This window comes from Gorilla gorilla, chromosome 19, assembly GCF_029281585.2.
Source record: "Gorilla gorilla gorilla isolate KB3781 chromosome 19, NHGRI_mGorGor1-v2.1_pri, whole genome shotgun sequence".
Lineage (NCBI taxonomy): Eukaryota > Metazoa > Chordata > Mammalia > Primates > Hominidae > Gorilla > Gorilla gorilla.
Genome location: NC_073243.2, coordinates 100,720,925 through 100,747,803, shown reverse-complemented (window position 1 = coordinate 100,747,803; position 26,879 = coordinate 100,720,925). Strand labels below are relative to the sequence as shown.

At 36.8% G+C, this 26,879-nt stretch overlaps 1 protein-coding gene across 4 annotated transcripts in view; it reads right to left on the bottom strand.

Moving 5' to 3' along the window:
- The window catches only part of CTNND2 (catenin delta 2), a 928,369-nt gene that overhangs the window by 368,926 nt on the left and 532,564 nt on the right, over window positions 1-26,879 (bottom strand). For all 4 annotated transcript variants that reach the window (XM_031003315.3, XM_031003313.3, XM_031003314.3 and 1 more), the window contains 2 exons: window positions 23,269-23,463; window positions 4,961-5,216 (listed from right to left, as the gene is read on the bottom strand). In XM_031003315.3, coding sequence (XP_030859175.3) covers window positions 4,961-5,216; window positions 23,269-23,463 — 451 coding nt within the window. The remainder of the gene's footprint in view (window positions 1-4,960; window positions 5,217-23,268; window positions 23,464-26,879) is intronic.

The following is a 26,879-nucleotide window of genomic DNA, read 5'->3' as shown; positions in this document are numbered from 1 at the left end:
CAATGGCAGCTAGCACAGGGGCAGGAGCCTTGGGCCTGGGAGTGAGGTGCAGGAACTGTCTCCCAAGGCCACTCTTTGAAGAAGGGATAGGTGTATTCTCAAATGATTTCAAAGGTCAGAAACAAGATCAATGAAGGAACTTACAAAAGATGCAGATTTCTGTATCAATATAAACTAAAGCATAAGGCTTGGATTACTCAGAGAAAAATAAAATGGTTCAAGAGATGGTGAGGGGCCTGTTGCTCAAGGCATCCAAGCAGGGGCTGAATGGCAAGGTTTTGGGATTGCTATTAGCTTAACTGATAAACGACCTCCAGCACTCTTCAAACTCCAAAAGTCTTTAAGTTGTGAATCCAGTATTTCTCCCCTTGGATATTTCCTCAGTTAAATAAATAATTATTGAGCATTTGAAGTTAAAAGCAAACTACCCAGAGATTCATCATCCGAGAGAACTGGACCCTGAAAAATATGATATGTGGTTTACTGCAAACATTTCAGCCATGTTATTTGAGTTACATGGTAACAAGTTACATAATACTGTTTAAACTTTAATATTTAAAAAATATTCTTCAAGTCTTCATCTTTTTAAAAGCATTTTTATGCCAGGCACTGTAACTCATGCTTGCAACTCCAACCCTATGGGAGGCCAAGGCAGGAGGATCACCTGACCCAGGGAGTTCAAGACCAGCCTGGGCAGCATAGCAAGACCCCTTCTCTAAAAAAAATAATGAAAACAATTTAACCAGGCTTGTGGCCAGCCTGTAGTCCCATCTACTTGGGAGGCTGAGGTGGGAGGATCATTTGAGCCTGGAAGTTTGAGCCTGCAATGAGCTAGGATCACACCACTGCACTCCAGCCTGGGTGACAGAGCAAAACCTTGTCTCAAAAAATAAAAGCATTTTTATAGTATATTTTGTTTCCTGAGCTTTCAATTCACTATATATGCGTGCGCATGGGTGTGTGTGTGTGTATGCCCACATGTGCACATGCGTCGTGAACAGTTATAAAAAGAAAAAGCAGCATTTGGAAAACATTCTTTACCAAGGTTTACCTAGTAATAAAATATTTATAAGTAATATTCATTAATGAGATTTAATAATAAAATGTCCAACAATAAGATAAATTTTGTTACTATTTCGAAACAGCACATAAAATATAGTGGAAATGTATAAATAATTCCTTAAAAGTACATATTGTCATACTCTTAGTCAAATTTTGCGGTTTGAAATGGAACAAATCCATGGAGTGAGTTTGATAGAGCCGACTGAAAGTGCAGCTGCTATAATTTGGGCCCAGCATCAGCATTAAAAATGTGCCATTGTATGTATTCCTGTTATGATGAATAACAAAATAGAAGATAGTGTTCTATTGCAAATCACATTCACAAAAAGTGAGATTCTTTTAGCATGTTTGAAAAATTGCTTTCGAGATAGTGTACACCAAGGATTACAACATCTCAAAAAGGGATTAATCAAACATGATTAAAAGTTGCTATTATTGCTACAATTTACACATTATGTCAGTAATATATCTTAACCATGACTTTTATTATTTGATAGATAAGACAGTTATAATACCCTTAGTATATCTGGGTATATCAGTCTTGCTGTGTTTTTTTTCATTTGTTTCATCATCAAATTTTCAAAATGAGAATGCTTTTATGACTTATCACTACCAACATGACTGACACTTCTTTCATATAATTTAAGAGTTATATTTGACTTTCATGTTTAAAAACAACAGTATATAGAACTCAATAGCTGGTGTAGTACCTACAAATATATTAGCTATGATAACAATCCTTAAGAGATTCACATTTTATGGAAAATAACATACAATTACAAAATAAAATCTTCTTAGCAAATGGGGCTGTAAAGGGAATTTTACAGGTTTAAAAATGATCTCAATGACTGCTAGCTTTACAAAGAAAATTGGATAAGACATTTCTGTGGGTTTTCTGTTGGCATATAGGATGACTAGTCAAAAGAGAAAAGACCAAAACTTTGCCACAATCCAAACGACTGAGCCAACCATCAACAAGAAAATCCCAACCCCTCAGAACCAATCCTTTTGTATCCTATGACTTAGAGTCACAGAAAGTCAATATGGCTTCTCTGGTTTCAAGTCAAATGATGAAGTGGAACTGCCATGACTTCAAATTATTATTTCAAAATGCAGTATTTGCTTAAACACTTCTCACTGAATAATACTAAAACTCTCTAACAGAGAAGAGATACTGGTCTACAATAAGAAAAATAAGGTAGACGCCGGAAATGAAAAATATAACAAAGACCACACATCCAATAAGCAATCGATCAGGGATGCCAGAACTACTTAGACAATTTCCTTCATTCTTCCCAACTCCTACACAGATACTGGTACTGCCATTCATCCTCTGAAAAAAAACCATAAATATACTCTTTCTTTTTCCTTTTTCTTTTTGTAAAGAAATAAAAATGTTCGTGCCAACATGTGCTGCAGTATGGATTCAATATGTGCTAACAATGTAGATGTAGGTCCGCACACTCACCTGGCACCAATGCATTTTCAAGAAGTCATTTAACATTCTGATTCTGCATTTATTTAAGGCATTAAATATGGGATATCATTTTCTGCTCACAAAGGAGGATTACATCAAAGATGTAAGTAAGCCTACTTTGAAGATTGTAATGTGCTATAAACATATGTTTATAATGATAAAGAGGCTTACATAGCCTGGTGTTTGGTAGTAAATAAAATGTTAACAAATTCTCTTAAATATATGTAAATATATTTTGAAAGCTTGAAAACATTGAAAAGATTTAAATAATAAGCCATAACGCCAAAATAAATAAGTGTGAGCCCTAGAAGTTAAACATATTAGTTCTGGTAATATTCACGTATGAGGAATCAAATTATAATATTTAAGGGAAAATGCAAAAATCTTGTCTTAAAAGAATTACTATATTTTGGACTTGAAGTTTAAATTTGGCATGTCTCTCCATTAAATAAAAACATGTTGAGACATTCCTTAATTTTAAGAAAACCCGACAAGAAAGGTATTATATTACTACACTTTATGCTCCATACATTTTGCATGATGCCAGATAATGAATCCCTTTTATAATAAACCACAATAGTCCAGTTCTGGTTCTAGATTTGTTTTTTCTTTTCTTTTTTTTTTGGGGGGGGTCTGTGGGTCTGAGCTCAGGATTAACTTATAATTCATATAGCACTAATCTGCATACAAATTTGACGCATACAAAAGCTTAGTGGTCAACATTCTCTTACTCATTCTAACCCTTCTTATTGGTGTTTTTCTTTTTTGGTTTATAGCAGGCACTCAATAAATATAAGTGACATAATCCATAACTTGAAAAGGTAAGAGCTGTGTCAATATATTGAGAGAAGAAAAAAGGCTGTAAAAATGACAGTAACATAAAATGGAAAGGATACGCCATTTAATAAAATAAAACGCATTTAATACACAGTATTAAATACAGAAGCTATGCTACAGCTAGAGAAATATAATTTGGTTTCTTATTAAGCTAAATTCCTAATATGAAAATTTAAAGTATTTCCATTGGAGATAAAATGTTTATTGTCAATTTAAACCTCCGATGTTAAATATAAACAATGTCAAATCACATATTTTTGTCTTTTAGCATTTCTTAAGGGTTCACTATTACGCTATTTCTACACATTTTCAGTAGCATATCAAGAAAGATTATTTTAAAATAGGGAATATGTTGAGGTATTTTCTGATGAATACGCTTGCCATACATGCCAAGAATACTTAAGGATCTGGGGCAGGTTTCAGGACCAAGACTATAAAGAGTGCTGTTGAGACTGAAAATCTAGATAACCAGTACACTGAACATAGTAAACAAAAGAATGCTTCCGATTTCTGGTAGATAACAGTAAGCACTTATTACAATTCACTTTTTCAATGGTGTTATACCAAATACAATATTTAACATGGACCTTCCAAGCAGGTTTGAATTGTGCTAAAGTAGCTATCTCAACGTAAAGCATAAAATGATCCCATTCTGCCTTTTATATTTGCAGAAGTGATTTCTTTTTGCAAAAAAATCTATTCCAACCCCTCAATACAGTACACAGGAACTTGCATGCTCCATCAGTGAAAATTCCTTGAGATGAATTTTAAGTACAACACCAGAGTCAAGCCACCTGCCCTGCCATAAAGAAATATCAGCAATCTGACTTATCAACAGTATTCACAGATGCAGATATATATATTTATGGGACTCTATCAGCATAAATCCAATGGCTATGAATAAAACATCCTTTAACTCTACAGGGACTCAAATCCAACTTTACAAGCAGAGCACTGCTAAACCCCTTGCCACTGATGGAAAAAAGAAAGAAAGAAAAAAAAAACAGCAACAACAACCACAAAAACAACACCTCCATAACAACAATTTCTCTAATATATTATGCTCACGTTTTTATCAGTCTTTAAACAACTTCATCCTAATGTTTATTTTCAGACTTAGAGAAATGAAGGCCATGTAAAATTTCTAAATTTTCAATTTTACTATAGCTTGGAAGGTGTACCCCTTTGCAATCTGATAAATAGAAATATGCATGATGACAAAGCATACTTCCACTGAGACAATAAAATATGTAGGCCATGATATCTGAAGTCAAATGACATAGCCTCCAGTCCCCAGTTTCCCCTGTATTAAAGACAGCTGTTTACATCTCATCAAGTAGCTAAACATCAAGCACATATAGATACTCTGATCAAAAGATCATCTTTGTTTTTGGTGATGAACCACCAAAGATACTAGGGATCCATTGCAAACACACACATTCCAAGTCAAACACAAGAAAACCCAAGAAAAGCCAACCCTTTAATAGTCAGTGACATAAATGCAACATGACGTGAAATAAATTACAGTACCCGGTTACAAAACCTCTTTAGACATCATAGGGAAAGAAAAAGGTTTTTACCCACCTGGGATCTTTCTGAATGCTATCAATGGACGGGGACCTGGCCAAGGTGCCTTCGGGCGGGAGAGCAGGGCCGGATTTGCTGTATGGAGACTCAACAGAGGGACAATACTGCAGCTGTCGGTAGGGGTCCGCGTAATTGGAGGCTGGGCCGGCGGCATAGCTGGCCCTCTGGAAGGTGGCCGCGGCAGCATTCTGTGGGCCGTGCTGGCTGCCTGTGCGCTGCAAGGGGACGGAGTCGACACCAGGGGAAGATGGGGCTACGACAGGAAAGTAGGGACAAAGTAAAAAATTGAGGACCTGCTCACAGAAACGGTTAACCAGGTCTAGGCAGGGGCAGGGGAAGTTACACACATAAAAAATAGGGGGTTCAAAAGAATAAAAAAAATTAATCCACCATATTTGAACCAATACATTCAATGTTATCCAGTCAAATGATAATTAGCATGCCTAAGAGACAAACCTTTCAGGTATGGGGGGAATGCATCTGTTGTGTGTATATCGCTTACCTACATCCAACAGAAGGTGTGTTCAGCTGCAATATAAACTTTGTGCATAAGAAGAAATATAGAGAATACTTTCTAAGGAGGCATGGGAAGTTAATTCTTTATTGTTCAAGTTGAGAAAATTCAGAATGTGTTCCGGTAATGTTATATTAACTTTATTAAAGATGTAAAATGAATTCAGTAATGTAATTAGTAATGTAGTTAATTTTCTTGAATCAAAGAAAATAAGAAGAAATGAGAGGGAGTGTATGCATGGGGGTGGAGGTGAGAAGAGGTGGGGTTCACATCTCCATAATTAGCACCAGAACATTCAATGCAGGACTGCTCTAGTTTTTGTAAAGTAACTCCCGAAAGATTTTTATATGCCTCGTTTTCAAGTGAAGCTGTCACAGAAACAAACACATTTGGTGACGGGAGAATAAGGCCAAAACCAACCCAACTGCAAGGCAGACAAAATAAGGAGCTGACTTAGCTTTTCTGAAAGTATTTGCATCTTCTCAATGTGTCTAAATTGTTTTGAGAAGATTTTACACTAGTTACTAAAATCAGTTTGACTATTTTCAAACTGAATTTCAATTTTTTGTTTCCCTCTTGGATTCTTTTTAGATCCTTTCATGTCATTATTTTTATCCGGTTCTCAAAATATATTTGACATCTAAGGTTTGGTTGATAGATACAATGAAAATAGCATCTTTCATTTCAGTAGAATATGACCAGTTATTAACTGCTTTAGACTGCTAGTCATGATCAACAGCAGACAGCCCACTTGCTTTCTGGTGCTGTAGAGCAGATTTCATATCCAAAATACAGCCAGTGGCTAGATAGGACCATTTATGACATGGGTGCTCTACGGGAATTAGGTTCTAATTATCAATTATACATCTCTGACTTCCTAACCATTTCTTAGTGAACAATGATAGAGCTTATTTTATCCTCTTTTACATTAGGGAACATATGCCAAATCAGACACAAAGGACATTATGTCATGCTGAGAAAATAATTATTAAAAGAGGTAAGGAAATTGTGTTGAAATGATGAAAAGCTGCAAAGTCAATCCTCTAATACCGAGGATTGACTTAAGAGTTCAGGGCTCTTCTTTCCCAGTGAACTTTCAAGACTTCATCTTAGAATTACAAAAATTTAGGAAAGTAGGTTCCGTGACATGACAAAAATGACAAAAATATTTAAGAGAAACTTTATAAACAAAAAGTGCATATATTCCCAGAGGGACAATATTTTGAAATAACGAAGGTTGTCCTGATGTGTTAAGTCTCAAAATAATCAGATTAGGCTAATAAACATTAACTGCACAATCAGAAAATCTGCTTTATGTCCTTATGCAAGTCCTTGAGGATTTATCGTTTCTCCAAAGTATTACCAGTATGTGTAATTAAAATCCACATTTTAAAATTTATGCATAATGTGCCTTATATTATGGTGAAAGGGGTTTAAAACAGGCAAGTCATAAACTTGCTCTTGGATTAACAAATGTACAGAGGTAAACAAAATTTCATTTTCTACAAGTTGTGATAAGCTAGCCAGAGAATCAAGGGCAAAAAAAAAAGAAAACTAAGTACATCTGGCATTTTTCATAGATGTGCATTTTTTTCCATTCAGGAAACTAAGTATTAACATTTAATCTTGCTGAAAATGGTTTTCAGGAAAGAAATAGTTTTCTATGCAAAATCATTTCCTATTAATGTATTCAATACAATGATTAAAGTGTCAGAGATCAGGAAATAATATTGAAATCTAAAGAAGTCTTTTTGTTAAGAAAACAACAGAGTAGGTAAGGAGAACAATTTGACTACCCACACAAAAAACTCTCAAAGGACCTTGAATTAAAAGAAAATATAACAAGAAAGAGTTTAAGAAAAACTCTGCCAAGCAGCAGACAATAAATTATAAATCATGTAAGAGGGACTGGTTCAAAATGTGAAAATAGGGTGGGAAATTCAATTAATTAAGCAGAAACAGGAAGGCAACATCTTGGTATGTACGCAGGAAGAAAAGGTAGAAAAAAGTTTATGAATGTTATTGGGTTCCTATTTATATTTCACTTTAGACCCTTTCAGGGAAATGTCCTGGAGCTCTTTTAGAGCTTGGTTTCTAAAGGTGGAGAACTGGTTCCTGTCCTGGCCTTTTGGTCAGTTCTTGGCACTGGACAGATTTACCGAGCTCTCCAAGCTCCAGTTTCAGTGTTATTGAAGAGAAAAAATGGCTTCATGGGATCATTGTTTGACTTCAACCCAAGAAAAGTGTTAAATAACTAATATGGAGAAAATATTAAACAAATAAATTATTAACATTATTACCATTAACGATGTTGAAATCAACCAACAGTAGAAAAGGGGATTGTACACTTGGCATTGGGGAGAAAGGCCCTTTCACTGGGTGTCAGACTATATAGCTCCTTTTGAGTGCTGGGCTCTGTTGTAAGTGCTTTATTTGTATAAATTCATGTTTTCTCCAACAGTCCTATAAGAGAGTATACACATCATTTTCACCTTACAGACAGGAAACTGAGGCTCAGAGAGATTAAGAAACTAGCCAGAAGTCAGCTGATATTAATAAAAAAAATTGAAGTCCTCAGAGTTGGTTTCTAGAGTTTATGCTCATAGACACCATGGCTACCAGGGCAGGTTTAAAACCTCAAAGCTGTAGATTATTGAATTACCTAATACGGTCAGAAAACTTAGAAAAATGGTGAGGCCTAAAACGAAAGGAAATGTCTACTAAAGGTACAGAGAAGAGATGGGTTCATTAAGGAATTAACAACCTGAATATTATATTGAAAAATATTACAAACTGGTATGCTAACTAATTTACACTATTTCTCATTAAATTTACACTATTTCTCTACTAAAGGTAACAGATAAAAGATGGGTTCATTAAGGAATTAACAACCTGAACATTATGTTGAAAAATATATTACAAATTGTTATGTTAACTAATTTACACTATTTCTCATTAAATTTACGCTGTTTCACTTTGGGAGGCTGAGGTAGCAGATCATGAGGTCAGGAGTTCCAGACTAGCCTGGTCAACATGGTGAAACCCCATCTCTACTAAAGACACAAAACATTAGTTGGGCGTGGTGGCACGTGCCTGTAATCCCAGCTACTAGTGAGGCTGAGACAGGAGAACTGCTTGAACCCGGGAGGCGGAGGTTGCAGTGAGCTGAGATCGCGCCATTGCACTCCAGCTTGGGTGGCAGAGCAAGACTCCATCTCAAAAGAAAAAAAAAATTTACACTATGTTTCTACTAAAGATACAGAGAAGAGGTGGGTTCCCCCTTTAAAGAATTAATAACCTGAACATTATACTGAAAAACATATTACGAGTTGGTATGTTAACTAATTTACACAATTTCTCAATTAAATTGAATTTATTGAGATATGCAAAAAAGTACAAAAATTATGCCAAATAAACCTAACATTGTTCATTCCTTGGAAAATAAAAAATATATATATAATTATCTTAATTTTATTTTAAACTGTTTTACATCTTAGTTTAACCAGTGATATCACTACTATGAAAAGAGGCTGGGATATGAAATCTAAGATGAGAAACAACTTTCAAAAAGATTATATATTTAAAAAAATCACAATCATGTGTAGTTTCAGCCTTGTCAAATGGTCTTTTAGAACTGTCATTCCCAAATCCATGCTTTAAACTTCTTTTAGGTCATAATAAATAAAACAGCTGATGAGAATTTCAAAATATAAAACCTCAATCCAAATTGGTGCTGTTATAGTAAAATAAGTTAGAGGCTAATCAATGCAATGAAAAAATGTAAAATACCAGTACAAATGGACAGAAAAACACACTGTATTAAAGGACAGGTTATATAATCATACAGAAGAAAATGCATGAGAATCTAATGGATCTCAAACCAACCATTAGTAATGTAACAATGTAATACCTTACTTTGTAAAAGTATATATGTGAAAACAATTACTTTAAATGAATGAAAATCATTAAAGATCTAATATGTAGAGAATATTAAATAAATGAGCTATTATTATTACCATTAAGAATTTTGAAATCAATCAATATTAGAAAATGGAAAAGTGCGTATGGCATTGAGTAAAATGACATAAAGATTCAGGGTCCAAGTCTCCCATCTGGCCCCAACTATTTAGACATTGATGTGGCTTATGCATTCCTTGGCTCTCCATTAGTATGGATAAATTAATATCGGTCACACTGTTAAAAGACTTTCCTTTAATACATTTTTTTCCCTTAATTTCTGGACTGTTGAACACTTTTCCTTATTTGCGTTTTAAAGCTCAGTTGACCAAACCATTCTCCTTGTAGGATTACTCTATCCAATTGAACCCACTCAGGGCAAACACTGGAGAGGGAAGGTGCTTCATCAACTCTGTAAACACACTCCTCTCTCGTCTCACCTGCTCTACAAACAGCCCCTTTTCCCCTCAATAAGCTCTTAGAATTCAATGAACTGTATCACTGGTCTCGTCGGGAGATTTAACAAGTAGCCACTTCAGCAGCTGACTTGATACTTCAATAGATACCTATGCTTTCATGAAATTATCTGTTTGTTTTCTGCAGAGCTGCACAAATAAAGGCCTAGTTTATACAGGAAAAATAAAGAGATGTTTTACGTTTATGTGCTGTATTTGTTTGAAAAAGGGGAAGAGGCATCCTTTTTAATAAAGTGAAATATTCTGCTTTATGATAGATAATTGCAAGCATTATTTACTGACAATGGAAAAAAGGAGAACAGAATAAAATACAAGAATCTGGGCACACAGTTACAGAAACTTGGTGGGGGGAAATACAAGGTAATGTTCAATAAAGAGGCAGAAAAAAAGCACTACTTTTTGGATTATTTGTCTTTAAGTATATCTGCATATACAGATAAATATGAAAACATTAAGCACATTTACATGCTATGTAAATACAAAATAAGCATATAATAAAGTAATTAAAGAATGTTCCCCTGAAAGTTCAGAAAACAAAAATAGATGAGGTGACAATGGGTCCAAGAAAATGACCTACATACTCTTAAAAGGAATTCAACTCAGTTTCTTTAGGGATAGGGAAACTTTAGCACCCAATCTGGCATATATCCAAGAGTGTCATCATTAAGAACTGAACTATAAACATTTTGCAATTTTCTGTACTCAGCACAAGTTGATCCATCTAAATTCAATGGAAGAATATTCAAGGGTAAATTTGAACATACAAAATTTAAAATAATTTCATATATTACTATCTTTGTGGGGAGAGGCATTTAATGCATGATTCTTAGTAGTAATAGAATAATTGTCATTGGTGTTGATCTTGTTTTCCCTGCTTTTATTGGAAAAGAAGACATTGAAAACACCAGAACAGGCCAAACATGCCTATCACATTGGTTCTCAAACTGAATGTGGGATCATGTGTATGAATATATCATAGATATATTTGAAAGCGAATATAATGTAAAACCCTATCCTTAAATAGCTCTCATAGTTTCCTTCTTGTTATATCCTTGAAAGAATTTAAAAATGCAAGCTCTTCATCTGGATAAATGGCTAATACATGCGGGGTTTAATACCTAGGTGATGGGTTGATGGGTGCAGCAAACCACCATGGCACACATTTATCTACGTAACAAACCTGCATGTCCTGAACATGTATCCTGAAACTTAAACAACAACAAAAAAAATTCAAGATGAGATATGAGGTACTACGATCATGTTGAAACTTTGAATAACATTTTTGTGGTGGTGGTGACTATACTTATCTTAACCAATAGCATCGTAATGAGCAGATAGATTTCTATGTAAGTACAATTTTAAAAAATGCAAGCTCCTCATTAGGTCTTCACGATATAAATTAGCAGGAAAAAAACAACAAATGATTAACACAAAGGATCCTGCTCATTCATTGGCAATAGCTACTACTATTTCTAAGAATGGTATTGCGATACACAGCATAATGGACTTCAGCAGGTTTCTAGAACTTGGTATAAAAATTAAAAATGTAAATAAGCAAATTAATAAAAAAGGAAAGAAAAATAATCCCATGTTTAATCCTACATATGTATGTATTTATATCTATTTAAATGTACATTTAGCACTGTGCATTTTAGTTGTCCTCTAATTTATAGTGTGCGTAACTGGAGTCACGATGAATGATGAAGAGGATGATACACAGTCTTCTTTTTTCTTTTTTTTTTTAACCATTCCAAGCACGTTTTCAGCCATCAATGGGAAAGGATAACAATAAATGCTACATGTATTTGGAGCTTCCCATTGTGCCAACTACCATATTAGGGGTTTCTACACATGATCTCATTTAATGCTCACAACAGCCTACATGGCAGGTACTATTATCATTAACATCACCCTCATTAGGTCACAGAAGAGCAGTGACAGGACGGTAGGCAGGACTGGGACTGAAATGTAGCAGTGGACTCCAGGGTCTGCGTGTTTTACCCCCTCTCCTCCACTGTTTAGCACTAGAGGTGAGGGCAGGCCTGGTTAATAAAACCTACACATTTTGAAGTGCAATATGTTTGGCAGAAATGCCAAAAAAAAGACTAAAATTTAATGTGATATAGAGTGTCACCGCTTAAATCCCTATTACCTAGATAATTGGCTCCATCATAATATTCCTAGGGCTGGGTGCAGTGGCTCACGCCTGTAATTCCAGCACTTTGGGAGGCCGAGGTGGGCGGATCACGAAGTCAGGAATTCGAGACCAGCCTGGGCAACATGGAGAAACCCCGTCTCTACTAAAAATACAAAAATTAGTTGGGTATGGTGGCAGGCACCTGTAATCCCAGCTACTTGGGAAGCTGAGGTAGGAGAACCGTTTGAACCCAGGAGGCGGAGGTTGCAGTGATCCGAGATCGTGCCGTCGCATTCTGGCCTGGGCGACAAGAGCAAGACTCCATTTCAAAAAAAAAAAAAAAAAAAAAAATTGTATTATCATTTTCTTTGGCTTCTTCTTCAGAAAGAAATGCAGAAGAATCTCCTTCAATTGAAGACAGAAAGGGCTTAGGGGAAGGTCAATGAATAGAATTTTCCATAAAAATGGAAATAGGACGGTTGGGTGGAGATTGCTAATGTATCCACAGTGGACTTATTTCTTTACCTTGAGTAAGATGAGAGGACCCAGCAAACTCATCACAGGACAAGAGAGAGGCAGGCCAGAAGGAGAGGCTGCATGGGGCAACCTAAGCAGGTTTCCTACCCGCCAATCTCTAGAGAGCCAGACGAGAAGAGATGCATTATTCATGTGGTTTTACAGGAGGCTCAACAACGTGGCGATAGAGCTGGTTTTGCTCCCAAACATGAGCTAGTTTGCTGAGAACAGAATTAGCTGTGGAAAAAATCTTCTCTGCCATCTTAAGCACTAAATGATTTTACATCAAGTACTTGGCAATATGTGGTTATGGCATAAAAGGTATATTATATTCTTTATGCATCCAAATGTCCACTGCTGAATAAGAGGCTCAAAAAGAAACTCCAAGGAAGCTTAAGTGTTCAAACAAAACACCTTAGCTGGCTAAGGGCTTTAAATCAGGGATATAGCTTGGAACCTGGTGGGTTTATAACCACAGGTGCTGTGACCCTTTTTATTTTGTAAAAATAAGCATTTCCATGCCAAGCGTATTCCATGCTGATCTTGATCTATTCATTTGTCTATACACTTGCAACGTTTCTGAGAACATTTCCACGAACAGTCATATAAATAAATTTTAGAATAAAGAAAATTATTATTAGACCTAAAGGAAGAGATAGACTATAGAACAGTAGGGAACTTCAACCCCTCTTTAAGTGTGGACAAATTATCCAGACAGAAATCAATAAGGAAACATCAGACTTAAACTACACTCCAGACCAAAGGGACCTAACAGACATTTATAGAACATTCCATCCAACAGCTTCAGAATACACATTCTTCTAAACTGCACATGGAACATTCTCCAGGATAGATCATATGTGGCCACAAACAAGTCTTAACAAATTTAAGAAGACAGAGTCAACATCAAGTATCTTTTCTGACAAAAATGCTATTCAATTAGAAATCAACAAGAAAAACTTTGGAAACTTTACAAATACATGGAAATTAACATGCTCCTGAACCAATCAATCAACAATTTAACGAAATTAAAGGGCAAATTAAAAATTTCCTTGTGACAAATGAGGATGGAAACACATCCTACCAAAACCTATGGAACACAACAAAAGCAGTTATAAGAAGGAGTTTATAGCAATAAACACCTATATCCAAAAAGAAGATTTCTAATAAACAACCTAAAGGTGTACTTCAAGGAACTAGAAAAACAAAAACAACCTAAACTCAAAATTGGTAGAAAGAAGAAAACAAAAAAGGTGTGTTTATTTTTTCAAAATTCTCAACAAGATACTAGAAATGCAACAGCACATTAAAAAGATCGTTCACTATGATCAAATAGGATTCATCCCAGGGATGCAAGAATTATTTAATACATGTAAATAAATAAATGTGATATATCACATTAACAGAACCAAGGATAAAAACCATATAATCATTTCAATAGATTCTGCAAATAATTTGATAAAATTCAACATCCCTGCATGATAAAACAAAAAAAAAAACTCTCAACAAAATTAGATATAGAAAGTGTGTACCACAACACAATAAATTTGAGCCATACATGACAAACCCATAGCTCCACAGCTAATATCATACTGAACAAGGGAAAGCTAATAGCTTTTACTCTAAGGTTGGGAACAAGACAAGGATGCCCACTTTCACCACTTCTATTCAACATAGTGCTGGAAGTCCTAGTCAGAGTGATTAGGCAAGAAACAAAAACAAAAGGCATTGAAATTGGAAAGGAGAAAGTCAAATTGTCTCTGTTTGCAGATGGCATGATCATATAAATGGGCAGCCCTAAAGACTCCACACACAAAACAAAGCCTGTTAGAATTAATAAATGAATTCAATAATATTGCAGGACACCAAATCAACACACAAAAATCTGTAGCATTTCTATACACTATCTGTACAGAAATATACTAGCTGAAAAATCAGGAAAATAATTCTATTTATAATTTAATAGCTACAAAAATTAGATATGTAGAAATAAACTTAACCGAGGAGATAAAAGGTCTTTACACTGAAAACTATAAAACTTCAATTAAAGAAATAGAAGAGGACACAAATAAATGAAAATACATCTCATGCTCATGGGTTATAATAATTAGTACTGTTAAAATGGCCACACTACCCAAAGTGATCTAAAGATTTACTACAATCCCTACCAAAATACCAATGATATTCTTCACAGAAATAGAAAACCTATACTAAAATTGGTATGAAAACAAACAAAAAAACGCCCTTAAGAGCCAAAGCAATCTTGAGCAAACAGAACAAAACTGAAGGCATCACACTATGTGACTTCAAAATATATGACAAAGCTACAGTAACCAAAACAGCACAGCACTAGCAGAAAAACAGACACTAGACTAATGGAAGAGAATAGAGAGTCCAGAAATAAATTCACGCACCTACAGCCAACTTATTTTCAACAAAGGTACCAAGAACTTACACTGGGGAAAAGATGGTCTTTTCAACAAATAATGCTGAGAAAACTGATATCCACATGCAGAGGAATGGGACTAGACTCCTAATTCTCAGCATATACAAAAATCGACTCAAAATGGGTTAAAGACTTAAATGTAAAACCAGAAACTTTGAAACAACTAGAAGAAAACATATGTAAAATGCTTCACAATATTGGGCTCGGCAAGAATTTTTAAAATAAGACCTCAAATGCACAGGTAGCAAAACCAAAAATAAATGAATTAATACTAATATTAATAGGCAAACTATTAATAGACTAAGGAGACAATCTATAGAATGGGAGAAGATATTTAAAAATGATACATCTGACAAGTTGTTAACATCCAGAATATATAAGAAACTCCAACAACTCAACAGCAAAAAAAAAAAACAAAAAAACAAACAAAAAAAAACCCTTCCGATTTTAAAATGTGCTGAAGACCTTACTTGACATTTCTCAATAAAAGACATACAAATGACCAACAGGTATATATAAAAAAATGCTAAACATAACTAATCATCAGGGAAATGTGAATCAAAACCACAGTGAGATACTACCTCACTCCAGTTAGAATGGCTATTGTCAAAAAGAAAAAGTGTTGGCAAGGATGTGGAGAAAAGGGTGCACTTATATACTGCTCATGGTATTATAAACTAGTTCAGCCATTATGGAAAACAATATGTTGGTTCCTCAAAAAATTAAAAATAGAGTTACCATGTGATCCAGCAATCTCACTCCTAGGTATATACCCAAAGAAAATTAAATCAGCATGTTAAAGAGATACCTGTACACTCACATGTTTATTGTAGCACTATTTACAATAACCAAGATAGGGAATCGACCTATGTGTCCAACAATGGGTGAATGGATAGAGAAAATGTAACACATATACAAAACAGAATACTATTCAGCCATTTAAGAAAAATGAAATCCTGCCATTTGTGATAACATGGATGAGCCTGGAGGTATCATGCTAAGTAAACTAATCCAGGCACAGAAAGACAAATACCACAGGATCTCACTCAAACATGGAATCTAAAAAAGAAGCTGATATCATAGAAGCAGAGAGTAGAATAGTGGTTACCAGAGACTAGGGAGGGGAGGAGGATGAACAGGGGAGAGAATGGCCAATGGGTACAAAGTTACAATGAGATACGAAAAGTGAATTCTGGTGTTCTATTGCATAGTAGGGTGACTATAGTTAACCGTAAAATATTGTATATTACAAAATAGCTAGAAGAGAGGCTTTTGAATGTTCTCACCACAAAGACATGACGAATGCAGGCGGTGATGGATACGCACACTGCCCTGACTAGATCATTAGTATACAGCATACACATGTATCAAAACATCCAATTGTATCCCATGAACATGTACATGTGTCATTACAATGTGTCAATTAAAAAATTAAATAAGTAATTTTTTAAAATTTGAGAGCTTTTTCTATTATAATTTTAACTGATAGAGCACGTCTGGTGTTGAGGGCAGAATCTGCTAATGTGTAATTATGGTTCCATAGTGCTGTATCTTCTGGTAATGTCTTAATTATTCTTAAGTTCCAACTTTTGGTATTATATGAAGCCCCATTCAATGTGCAGTTGAAATCTCATACTCGGCTTCTATTCTTTTCAACATTGCTACGCTTAATGATGTAATTCCACGTATGAGGTGACACATCTTCCAGTAATTGGAGTGCATCATCCAGATCAAGGCCAGCTGTGTAATTTTCAGTATGTGTATCCCTAGTTGACATGACATGAATAAACATGGTTTCATGATCTATTTGTATAAAAGTATGACAGTTATGATATTTTTGAATTTTACCAATAAACTGTTCTCCCATCAAACACTCTGTCTTCCTTCAACTAAACAATTAGACTTCTTATTTATACCTTTTTAAGTGAATCCACACAGGTAAGCATCTGAAAGTTCTCTTTGGTTCTAAGATGACATTTATCATTGGGTTGATTTAAAATTTCTAACTGGGTAACAACAGGCATTTAATTTTTTAGCCTAAGAAAAGTGAACATTTTAACTAATAGGTTATGGAGAATCTTATTTGACTTGCTCCAATAGGAAGCACTTGATTTAAAAATTTTAAGTAACAGCACTTAATAAGTAATAAACTGCTGATAATTCACATCTTTGTGAACTCAAATAATTTTAATTAAAATATTTTTGATACTGGACTATTATTTATATCACAATGAATAACAGTAATAAGATTTTATGAATATGCAGGTCCTATGTAATCCCTCTATCACTTCATTAAACACTGGCTATTCTTGCAGAGGATTACGTTTTTTTTAGAGACTATTTTCTCTACATGTGTAACTATTTTCACCACGTTCTTTTTTCTTTTTATGTTGCAGTACTTGTCATCTTCATGAAGATATTTAGCAAGTTTGCTCCTTGCAACATATCTACGATAATTCTTTCTTTATTACAAGCTGACACATACATCACAGAAAGCTTGTTTTCAACACTCACTTTGAATAGCATTTATCCAAAAGAAAATCCATCTGACTAACATCACAGCAGACGTTGGCCATTTTTACTGGTTTATAAAAATGTGTTTAAGGGGTTGTCAGAGTCAAGTGTTGATGTTGATCAAATAACTCCTAAATTGACAGTCATTCATACGTTTGAGTTTGAAATAAAAATTCATGTTATTTATTTCTGCTTAATAGACTTTACCACAAGCAAATTCATGAGGCCCACACATTCCTTGTTTCACTGTACTCCTTATTTTATAAGCTCTGGTTTTGACAAGCCTCATCTCACATGAAATGTATATTTTATCTAAATAGACACCTTAGTTAAAATTGTGCCTCTTTACATTTTCATCATGCAAGAGGTATAAATGCCCAAATATTAGGGGGACGGTCATGTAAAAGTAAGTCTGTCATTTCTGCTGCAGTTCACACAATTCTGCCTCCTCATCTAGGGAAAGGACACTGGTGGCCTTCCTCTCTGTTATACTATCCCCCTCCCCCTGTTAATGGTCCTGCAAGAAAGATGTGGCTGTCATGTCTGGTGACGGGTACTCTCCGGGAGCTCTGTTGACCAGGGACCACTCTGTGGCACAAAGTGACCCTTTCACCTTTTCCTAGGCTGCCAGATCTCTGGAGCCACCATGCTGGCTCTGTCTCCCTCTTGGAGTCCTCGGGCAGGTGGGCACTGCTGTACTTTCTATCTGCCTCCCTGTTCAAAGCACTTTCTATCTGCCTCCCTATTCAAAGCCTGGGGCCAGGGATGCAGGCATTGCTGTCCCCAGAGCCCACACCCTTCTGCTGGGCCTAGTAGGGGACAAAGGTCTTTGGCTCTTATCTTGCAATGGCTGGCAGAGGTAGGTCTGGGGCAGGAGGATGGAGAACCCCTTTAGACCATGTTCTCTAACACAGCCTTGGGTGATGGCATGCCTGTTCAGCTTCATGAAATCCTATTGTCAACAGTGAAATTTGTTTCTGTCACCATCCACAAGCCTGGAGTAGAGGAGAGCTGAGGAGTAGGACTTGGGTACCCTGCTCCTTGGACAATACATAGATGTTCCTATATGCATGCTCAGGAGGTCTCTAACATTATGGCTAGGTAGCTTTTTGGGTTAGGAAAGCCTGGAGGACCTGTTTGCTTACAAAAAGGTAGACAGTAGTCCGCATCTGAGTTGGTACCCAAGATTTAAATTAGTCTTCATAATAAAGTAACAGGCATGGATGGATTACTTATGACAGCTAAGAAGAAAAGAGAGATGAAGAAGGAAGGTCTAGAGGAGAGATGGGAAAAGATGGTGGTAGGTGGAGTCTAAGGGGAAAAGCTAATTGAGAAATCCTCTTTGGTGGGAAAGTTAAGGGATCTAACATATCTTATCTTCAATGTCTGAAGTTTTTTTTCTGGTCTTCTCTGTGCAGTTATCTCCCTGACTATCTCTCAGCCCTAGAATGGTCTCTTACTCATGTTAGCGTTAGTGGTGTCTTGAGTAAGGAAAGCCCAGGGGTGAGGTCAGCATGGGGCAGAGCAGGGCAGAAAGAGTAGAGTGGCCACTAGAGCCAGAGTCATGCCCATGAACCCGAGCTGGTAGAGCGTATAGCTGTAGCACTGAATGAGGAGTGATCACACTCATACCTTCCCTTGGTGTGATTCCATCCATATCCACACCTTTCCATGCCCCAACTTGCTACCCACAAAAGAGAGGAAGGCCACTTTAGTAGGGACATGAGCAGGAGAGTGAGGGGCAACTCAATCCCTCATTTCAATGTCTTCAGGTTTTTTTTGGAATATGCATGTAGCCTATATGATATTACCTTCCAATACCGGTTAATTTTTCAGATGTTTATGTCTTTCTCTGAAACAAAATTGAACATGCTTAAGGACAAGGAGTAGATTTTAAGCCTCTTTGAATCTGCCAGTACATCTAGCACACAGAGTATCTTCAACAGATATTATTTAACAGGATATAGAAGACCATTAAGCTCCACAGATGAAAATAAATGTCTATCTATTTTGTTTTTAAATGATGATTTTTACAAATGCAGTCAACGAAGCCCAGGATCTAGGGTAAGACTGCCTATGTATGAAAGTTTGTTTATTTATTTATTTATTTAGATGGAGTTTCACTCTTGTTGCCCAGGCTGGAGTGCAGTGGTGCGATCCTGGCTCAGCGCAACCTCCATCTCCTGGCTTCAAGCGATTCTCCTGCCTCAGCATCCCAAGTAGCTGGGATTACTGGCGCCCGCCACCATGCCCGGCTAATTTTTGAATTTTTAGTAGAGACGGGGTTTCGCCATGTTGGCCAAGCTGGTCTCAAACTCCTGACCTCAAGTGATCTACCCGCCTCGGACTCCCAAAGTGCTGGGATTACAGATGGGAGCTACTGCTCCAGGCCTATTTATTTATTTTTAATAGAGATAGGGTCTGACTATGTTGCCCAGTCTGGTCTTGAATTCCTGGGCTCAAGCGATTCTCTCATCTAGGCCTCCCAAAGTGTTGAAATGATAGGTGTGAGCCACCATGGCCAGCCTGTATGAAGTTTTAAAGGCTGGTTCCACACAACCCGTGTGACCTTCGCATATTACTCAACATCTCTGTGCCTCGGTTTTCTGATCCAAAAAGCAAGCACTGAGCCTCATAACAGCATCTCCTTCCAAGGATTGTTCTGGTGGTTGGTAAAATACCCAAAGCATTTGGCACACTCCCTGGAAGCAGTTACAAGCTAGATGCTTCCCCACCGAAGGGGATTTCTCAGTTAGCTTCTCCTTTTAGGCTCTACCTACCACCATCTTTTTCTATCTTTCCTCCAGCCCTTTATTCTTCATCTTACCTTTGTTTGTCCAGCCTCACATGCTTGTTTCAATGACACCGTCTAATAATTCCCTAACTGTTGAGGCATGTCTACTTTTCTTCATTCCCAAGTGTTGACCCCTTGAAGGGAAGCAACTGGCCTTCGATCTTTCTGCCCCACTTCTCTTGCAGTATCATCTGGAAATGCCTTATGAATTGTACTGAAAGACCTCCACCTGGTGGTCTATTCTTAAGGGCAGAAAGATAAGACCAGTTGCTCGGGTCCCCTCAGCCACTCATCTGAGCTAAGAGCCAGAGACATTTTCAGGCTGGTAGGCCTCATAAGAACCTGTCCTCTTCTTTCAAGGAGTTAGGGTGTCTGCTTTAGGCCTGCGAACCTCTTAGAGTTCTGTATCAGTGGTCTCCAGGGTAGGGGTATGTACAACACAGATGACCCCCGCAAAGATATTGGGAAGCAAACTTAGAATTTTTTTTACGGCTACTGGATAACTATATTTAATCCTTACTTCTTTGTAATCTCCATTTTTATGGGTGTTATTCTAGACAGAATTTAATAATATTATATATGATGTCTTTAATATATAAATAAAAAGACATATACACATATTAAAGGCATTTTCTCATACACGCAGGTTGTGATACAGTTTCTGTGGCTGTGAAAATGTGAAGACATGAAATTATATGAATTAGGTAACCTTGGTGGATGCAGGGAAGACAGAGTTTGTGGCTTTACGCTTAGGAGCTGGAGAGAGGTAGTTTCTCCTCCTCCACTTGTGGTCCTAAGAGGTCATCCAAGCACTTCTGGAAATTTCCATAGTATTATGTCAATCAGCATGTTTTCTCAAAATTGCCTTAAGTTCAAAGGTGCAGGCTGGGTTGGGGTCTTGGACATCTGAATGTCACAATCACAGCACATCTCTGCCACAGTTATTACCAGGAAAAGCCCCCAGCAAACGGGTTTCACCTTTGAAGCAGTTAGAAGGTACTATTGCCTCCCTCATAGGGCAGTAGGAAAAAAACACTTGTTCATTCTGGATAGCTCTCCATTGACCGCTTGGAGCAGGAGACAGCAAATTTTTCCTGTCAAGGGCCAGATAGTAAATATTCTTGGTTTTGCCAAGAATCTCTGTCACGGGCACTCCACTCTGCCCCTGCAGGGCCCAAGCCACCATGGATGATACATAAATGAATGGGTATGGCTGCATCTCAGTAACGTTATTTATGGATACTGAAGTTTGAATTTCATATAATTTTCACATATTACAGAACATTAATCATCTTTTGATTTTTCCCCCCAATCATTTAAAAATGCAGTCATCATTCTTAGCTCATGGGCACTACTAAAACAGATTGGTGAGCTACAAATGGCCCATGGGCCATTGTTTGCTGATGCAGACTCAGAAAAAACACTATCACACTAGAGTTTTCTTTTTTTAAGTATGGATATCTTCCCTGTGTTTAATGTGATATAGATGAATTAAAGTTTTTTTTTCTTATGTAGCTAATTTTTCATTAAATTCCTGGAAGTTTATTAATAAAGGATAATTCTAAGAACATGTGAATATGGAACAGAGAATCAACATAATCTCTTTTGTCAGTTTTTATTCAAATTAGATATTGAATGTCACTGTGGTTATCTTCTTCTTTTATAAGATGTGCATAAAAATAAAATTACCTTACTTAAAAACATGCAAACATTAAATGCTAAAGTAGCCCAACTCCAAGCAGGAGTGGATCTAACGGGCTGAAGGTGAAAAAAATTCTGACAGAAGAATAAATGGGCATTCTTTTTCATCAAAACCAAGATATGTATTATTAATACTGGGTGGCATTTATGATGTCAAAAATAAAATAAAGAGTATTTTGTGCCTTTCTCCCTATGAATCAGTGAAATACTGAAATGTAAATATCAATAATCAACTATAAAAGCAGCTTGGCTTGCCTTGATTTCAAAGCATGTAATTTAGCATCATAAGGCAGTTTAAGAAAATTGCTATGCTCTACTTAGTGGTCACTAGAAATTCCAGTAGTCTGAGGATGTAGAGATCTGCGTGCCAGGTTCTGAAGCAGAGAGCCAGCTCTTCCAGCCTCAGTCCCTGCCGGCGCTCATATATATCATTAGGAAAGAAGGAGAGAGCTGTACTGTCTGCAGACCAGCAACACAGTCATTCCAGTTTACTTAGCAATGTGCAGCTTGATAATAAATGCAATTCTCAACCTGTTTTTAATTATATCGATTTTAGAGTTAAGATAAGTGTTCTCTAGCAATCTAATTATGACATTTGACAGATTATGTTGCAAATGGCTCCAGATACTGGAAAACACTTGCGTTTTGTCATGTGATCTGTGGTTGTATTCAATTGAAAATATATATTTAATCCAGGAGAGCTATATAACTGATTGAACCATTTGCAATTGCCAACATCCAATCTTCACACAATAATTTTGTGATTCAATCTATTAGTGTGTATGAAATAAATTGTCTGCCTTTCAAAATATGCTACATGTTTAGTAAATATGTTTTTGTTCCAAGCTTGCCAAATAGGTAGACAATATCATGAAAAAAACACTTACCATCATCAACCATATGTCTTTCACGTCCTACAAATGACTACATCCTTGGGGTACTTATATTCATTACGTAAGTGAATAATGGTGGGCTAAACATTAGTATTGCTTCTTTCAATTTTTCTCTTTGACAAAATGAGCTTACAATCGCCATTTGCTTCCTTTCATTCAGATTATACCAAGGTAGCCTGAATTAAAGTCATATTCTGTTTCTACCATTATCATTACAGACATTGATAGAAGCAGGTCACAGTGCTTGTGGGGATAGTGGACACAGACACACACCTTTCATTTGGGAGTGTTATTGAAGCTCCCATGCAGAGCCCACCCCCTGTGGACATGCCACTCAGTGGGGTCCTGATTACACACCTGTGCTCGTGCGGTAGGTGCCGGTGTGTGCTGGCGGCAGAGGGTCCCCCTGGCTCTGGCTGAGACTCCTCATAGGGGGCTTCTGATAGACGCGGTCTTCATAGATGGGATCTATGTGGTGTTCTGGGGACTGCAGGGCCCGCAGCTCTGGGCCCAGGTGCCCATGCTGGCTGCTGTATGAGGCTCGCGACCCAGCTGAAATAAATCAACAGAGGGACATCAAGGCTCAGGCGACCTCCAAACAGAACTTGTTTAATCAAAGGCATATTCAAATTTTTTTGGACAAAATTGTTGAAATTCCCAGGAAACCAAATGAATAGCATGAAATGGCAGCAATATGTCAACCTAATCAGCTTGTCGGCATCACCCAGCTGCCTGGCATTGCGACCAAACATGGTCTCACTCTAAAAATGACAATGTTTCTGAGATAAACCCACATGGAACAAGACCAGTGAAATGTTATTTTTCTCAAAACCTAATGAATGTAGCTAGGTTCTTCACTAAAGGAATCAGGTAGATAGTCAATCCTAAAAATCTGTTATTAGCCCATAGCCCTCGCACCTTAAACTGTACAATAGAAATCATTTTAAATGGCGAGCCACAATGGCAAAGCCATCTTGATGTTGTTCCTAAAAAGTGAACTAGAAATTGTTCCCATCAACAGTTTTTCCCTGGGAAAAGGATAAAGCAAAATGTTTGAACTTACAACAGCCTAAATCCCCGAGAGAAGCAGATATTAAAGAAAAAGGTTTCAAGTTATATTTTCCTTTACTCTGACCCTCTAAATTGAAGCATTTACATTTAGCCTGCCTCTCTCTGAAAAAGTTAGGAATGATTGCCACTAACTGGTTTAATGTATAAATTGTGGCTACACATCACTTTGCTTTGTAGTATTTACAAATCCTTATTTGTGTCACTTCATTGCATGATATGGGAAGAGGTGTTGATGTGAGGCAATGCTATGGACCAGAGAATCACGAGAAAGTCTCTGAAGAAAGGAAGCCTCTGTACATCAGGAAATAAGACTTTAGTGAGGGTGAAGAGGCCGGCCTGACAGACAGGAAAGAGGACGTTGATTGAGAGCCAATATTTTATCTGAGGTACAGTCAGAACCACTGGAGCAGAAACGTCACGAAAATCATTTGCATTGGGGCAATGAGATGGCCTTGGGGCATCAAGGAGAGGTGGCATCTTCCATGTTGAATACAGAATACGGACAAGAACCAAAGGAGACAATGGCTGATTTTGGGAATGAGCCTCGGCTACCTCCTACAACTAATCCCCACATGGCGTAATGGGATTTAACTGGCAACTGTCTTTCAGCAGCCCTAGTTCAGCCTCTCTATTCCGGACTAACATATCAGGGTGCTGGGATTCCTTGACCTTGGCCGTGTCTGGACAGCTCTCCTTCCATTTTGCCTTCCTCAAGGACCACTTCAAAGCCAAAGTCTTCAAATGCTGGATGTTAGGTCTGTTTTGTCAGGAACATATAAACTCAAAATTGTAATATTCTTGTCTAGAATATTTGAGAAAAAAAGCCATTGTAAAGTTTTAAAATTGCCAATAGAAAAATGTTTTACTGGTATATTTAACGTGGGCTACTTTAAATTTAAGTACACAGAGAACAGTATTCCTGAATAATTCGAGAAGTGGTGAGAACTCTATGAATTCAGTGTTAATAAAAACCACTGAGTATTTTGAGGAGGAGACAGGGACAGGGCAGGCAAGTTCCTTACCATTCTCTTTGCTGGTAATTACATTCTGATTTAGATAGCGCTCCAATGAATGACAGATTCAAAACAACTGTTTTGCATAATTAGGTTCATCGCATCTGATTTGTCAAATGCCAACATCACTCTGAATATTACCTCAAGCTTATATTTTCCAGGAATATATTTAAGTACAATATGCTTTGAGTTCCTGTTGTCAATTCTTATTCCTGAAGGTTCTGAAAATATTGCTAAGGATTTAAAAATGTAAAAATAAAAAAAAAACAGTCATCACATTCAAATGCAGAGATAAATAAAAGTTATCCATCACTGGTACATTTAGAATTGTTACTTTATCACTATTCCTTTATTCTAAGCCTCAAAAAAACATCCAATGATGACCAATGAGAGGATCTGCTGAACTTTTAAGTGGTAACATGGTCTTAGGGTATATGTAAAAATCCTCTTACTACATGCATTTATTTGGCATTCAGAAATTTTCATTAGTGGCATTAATCAAATTGATGACCAAGGGTGCTAGGCAAGGAAGAAGAATCTTAAGGTAAAGTCTACCTATGTGGATATCAGTCTTTTGATGTGCTGATATTATTACGAATATAATAATCAAATTAACTATCTGAATAGGATACTATACTTTTTTTTACATATTAGAGGGCTCTGAGTAAAACTATAAGCTCATAGTGTTTCCCTGTGTAAATGCTTGTGCAAAATACAGTTACATATGTAAGCATTATGCATAGTTCTGAATCAGATAAGGCATTTTAAAAAGAACATTATTTACACTTCTTTTTATCCACTGTGATCAAGTTTTGATTGCTCAAGGGTGGGCACAGTTATTGGCAAGAGAGACACAGAGAACAATGGGAAAGAAAAGGGCCAAGGAAACAAAGGTTAAAGATGTCACTGCTGGAATTCATGTGTTCTACCACCCGTGTTCAAGAAAGAACATTTTAGATCCATACGAACAAGGCCTATTTTATTTGGGGCAATTTCAAGAAAAAAATTCTCACACAATCTTTTCTGGGAATCCGCTACAAAATGTCATTAGATGGTGTATATATTTGCTGATTCAAATAAAATGTCCTTTTGTTTAGTAGTAATTTTTTTCATGGTTATGGTCTATTTGAAAGTGAATCTCAAGCATCACACTGGACTCAAAACGTCATTCATGAGAATTTGCATCTTTGCCAGGGACTGGAACTCTGTTATTATAATAAGAAAAAATGCTGGAGAAAATTCAACTTTGTCTAAAATGTTATAGATGTCAAGGCCAAATGTTCTTGCCAATTATGCTAGTGGAGAACAATCCTAGGAACCTGGCCTTGACCAAGACCCTGCAGGATGGCAAAGTGCAACCAAAACATGGATGAGCCAAAGAGAAAAGGGGAAGTAGATCCACAGACCAGACCAACTTTCCTGATGGTTTCCCCTGCTGTGACAGACATAATGTCATGCAATCATAATCCCTGTGTCTATAAAGCATTTCATGACCAATTACTGCAACAATTCCTACATCATCCAGCATTAATGTCTCAATTTTATAATAGGGTTTTGCTCTTCCTATTTCTTCTCTTCACAGGACAAAACTGGGGCCTAGAGAGCTCAGGCACTGGCAATTTTTCATATACAACGTGTTTCTGAAAATGAGCTTGAAGACTCACAGCTGAAACATGGGTACTTGGCTTACAGGCTAAGGAAGATTTCATGATGCAGGAGGACTAAAGGGTATTGGAATTTCCCTAGATATGTTCTGTGCTGGGTGCTGCTCCTACAGGTTCAGAGAGCCCCCCAAAACTGGGAAGGGCTTTCAAGCTGATCTAGGACTAAGCCTGAGGCATTTGCTGTATAAGAACTACCAGATATCCTGTCATGGAACCTCAG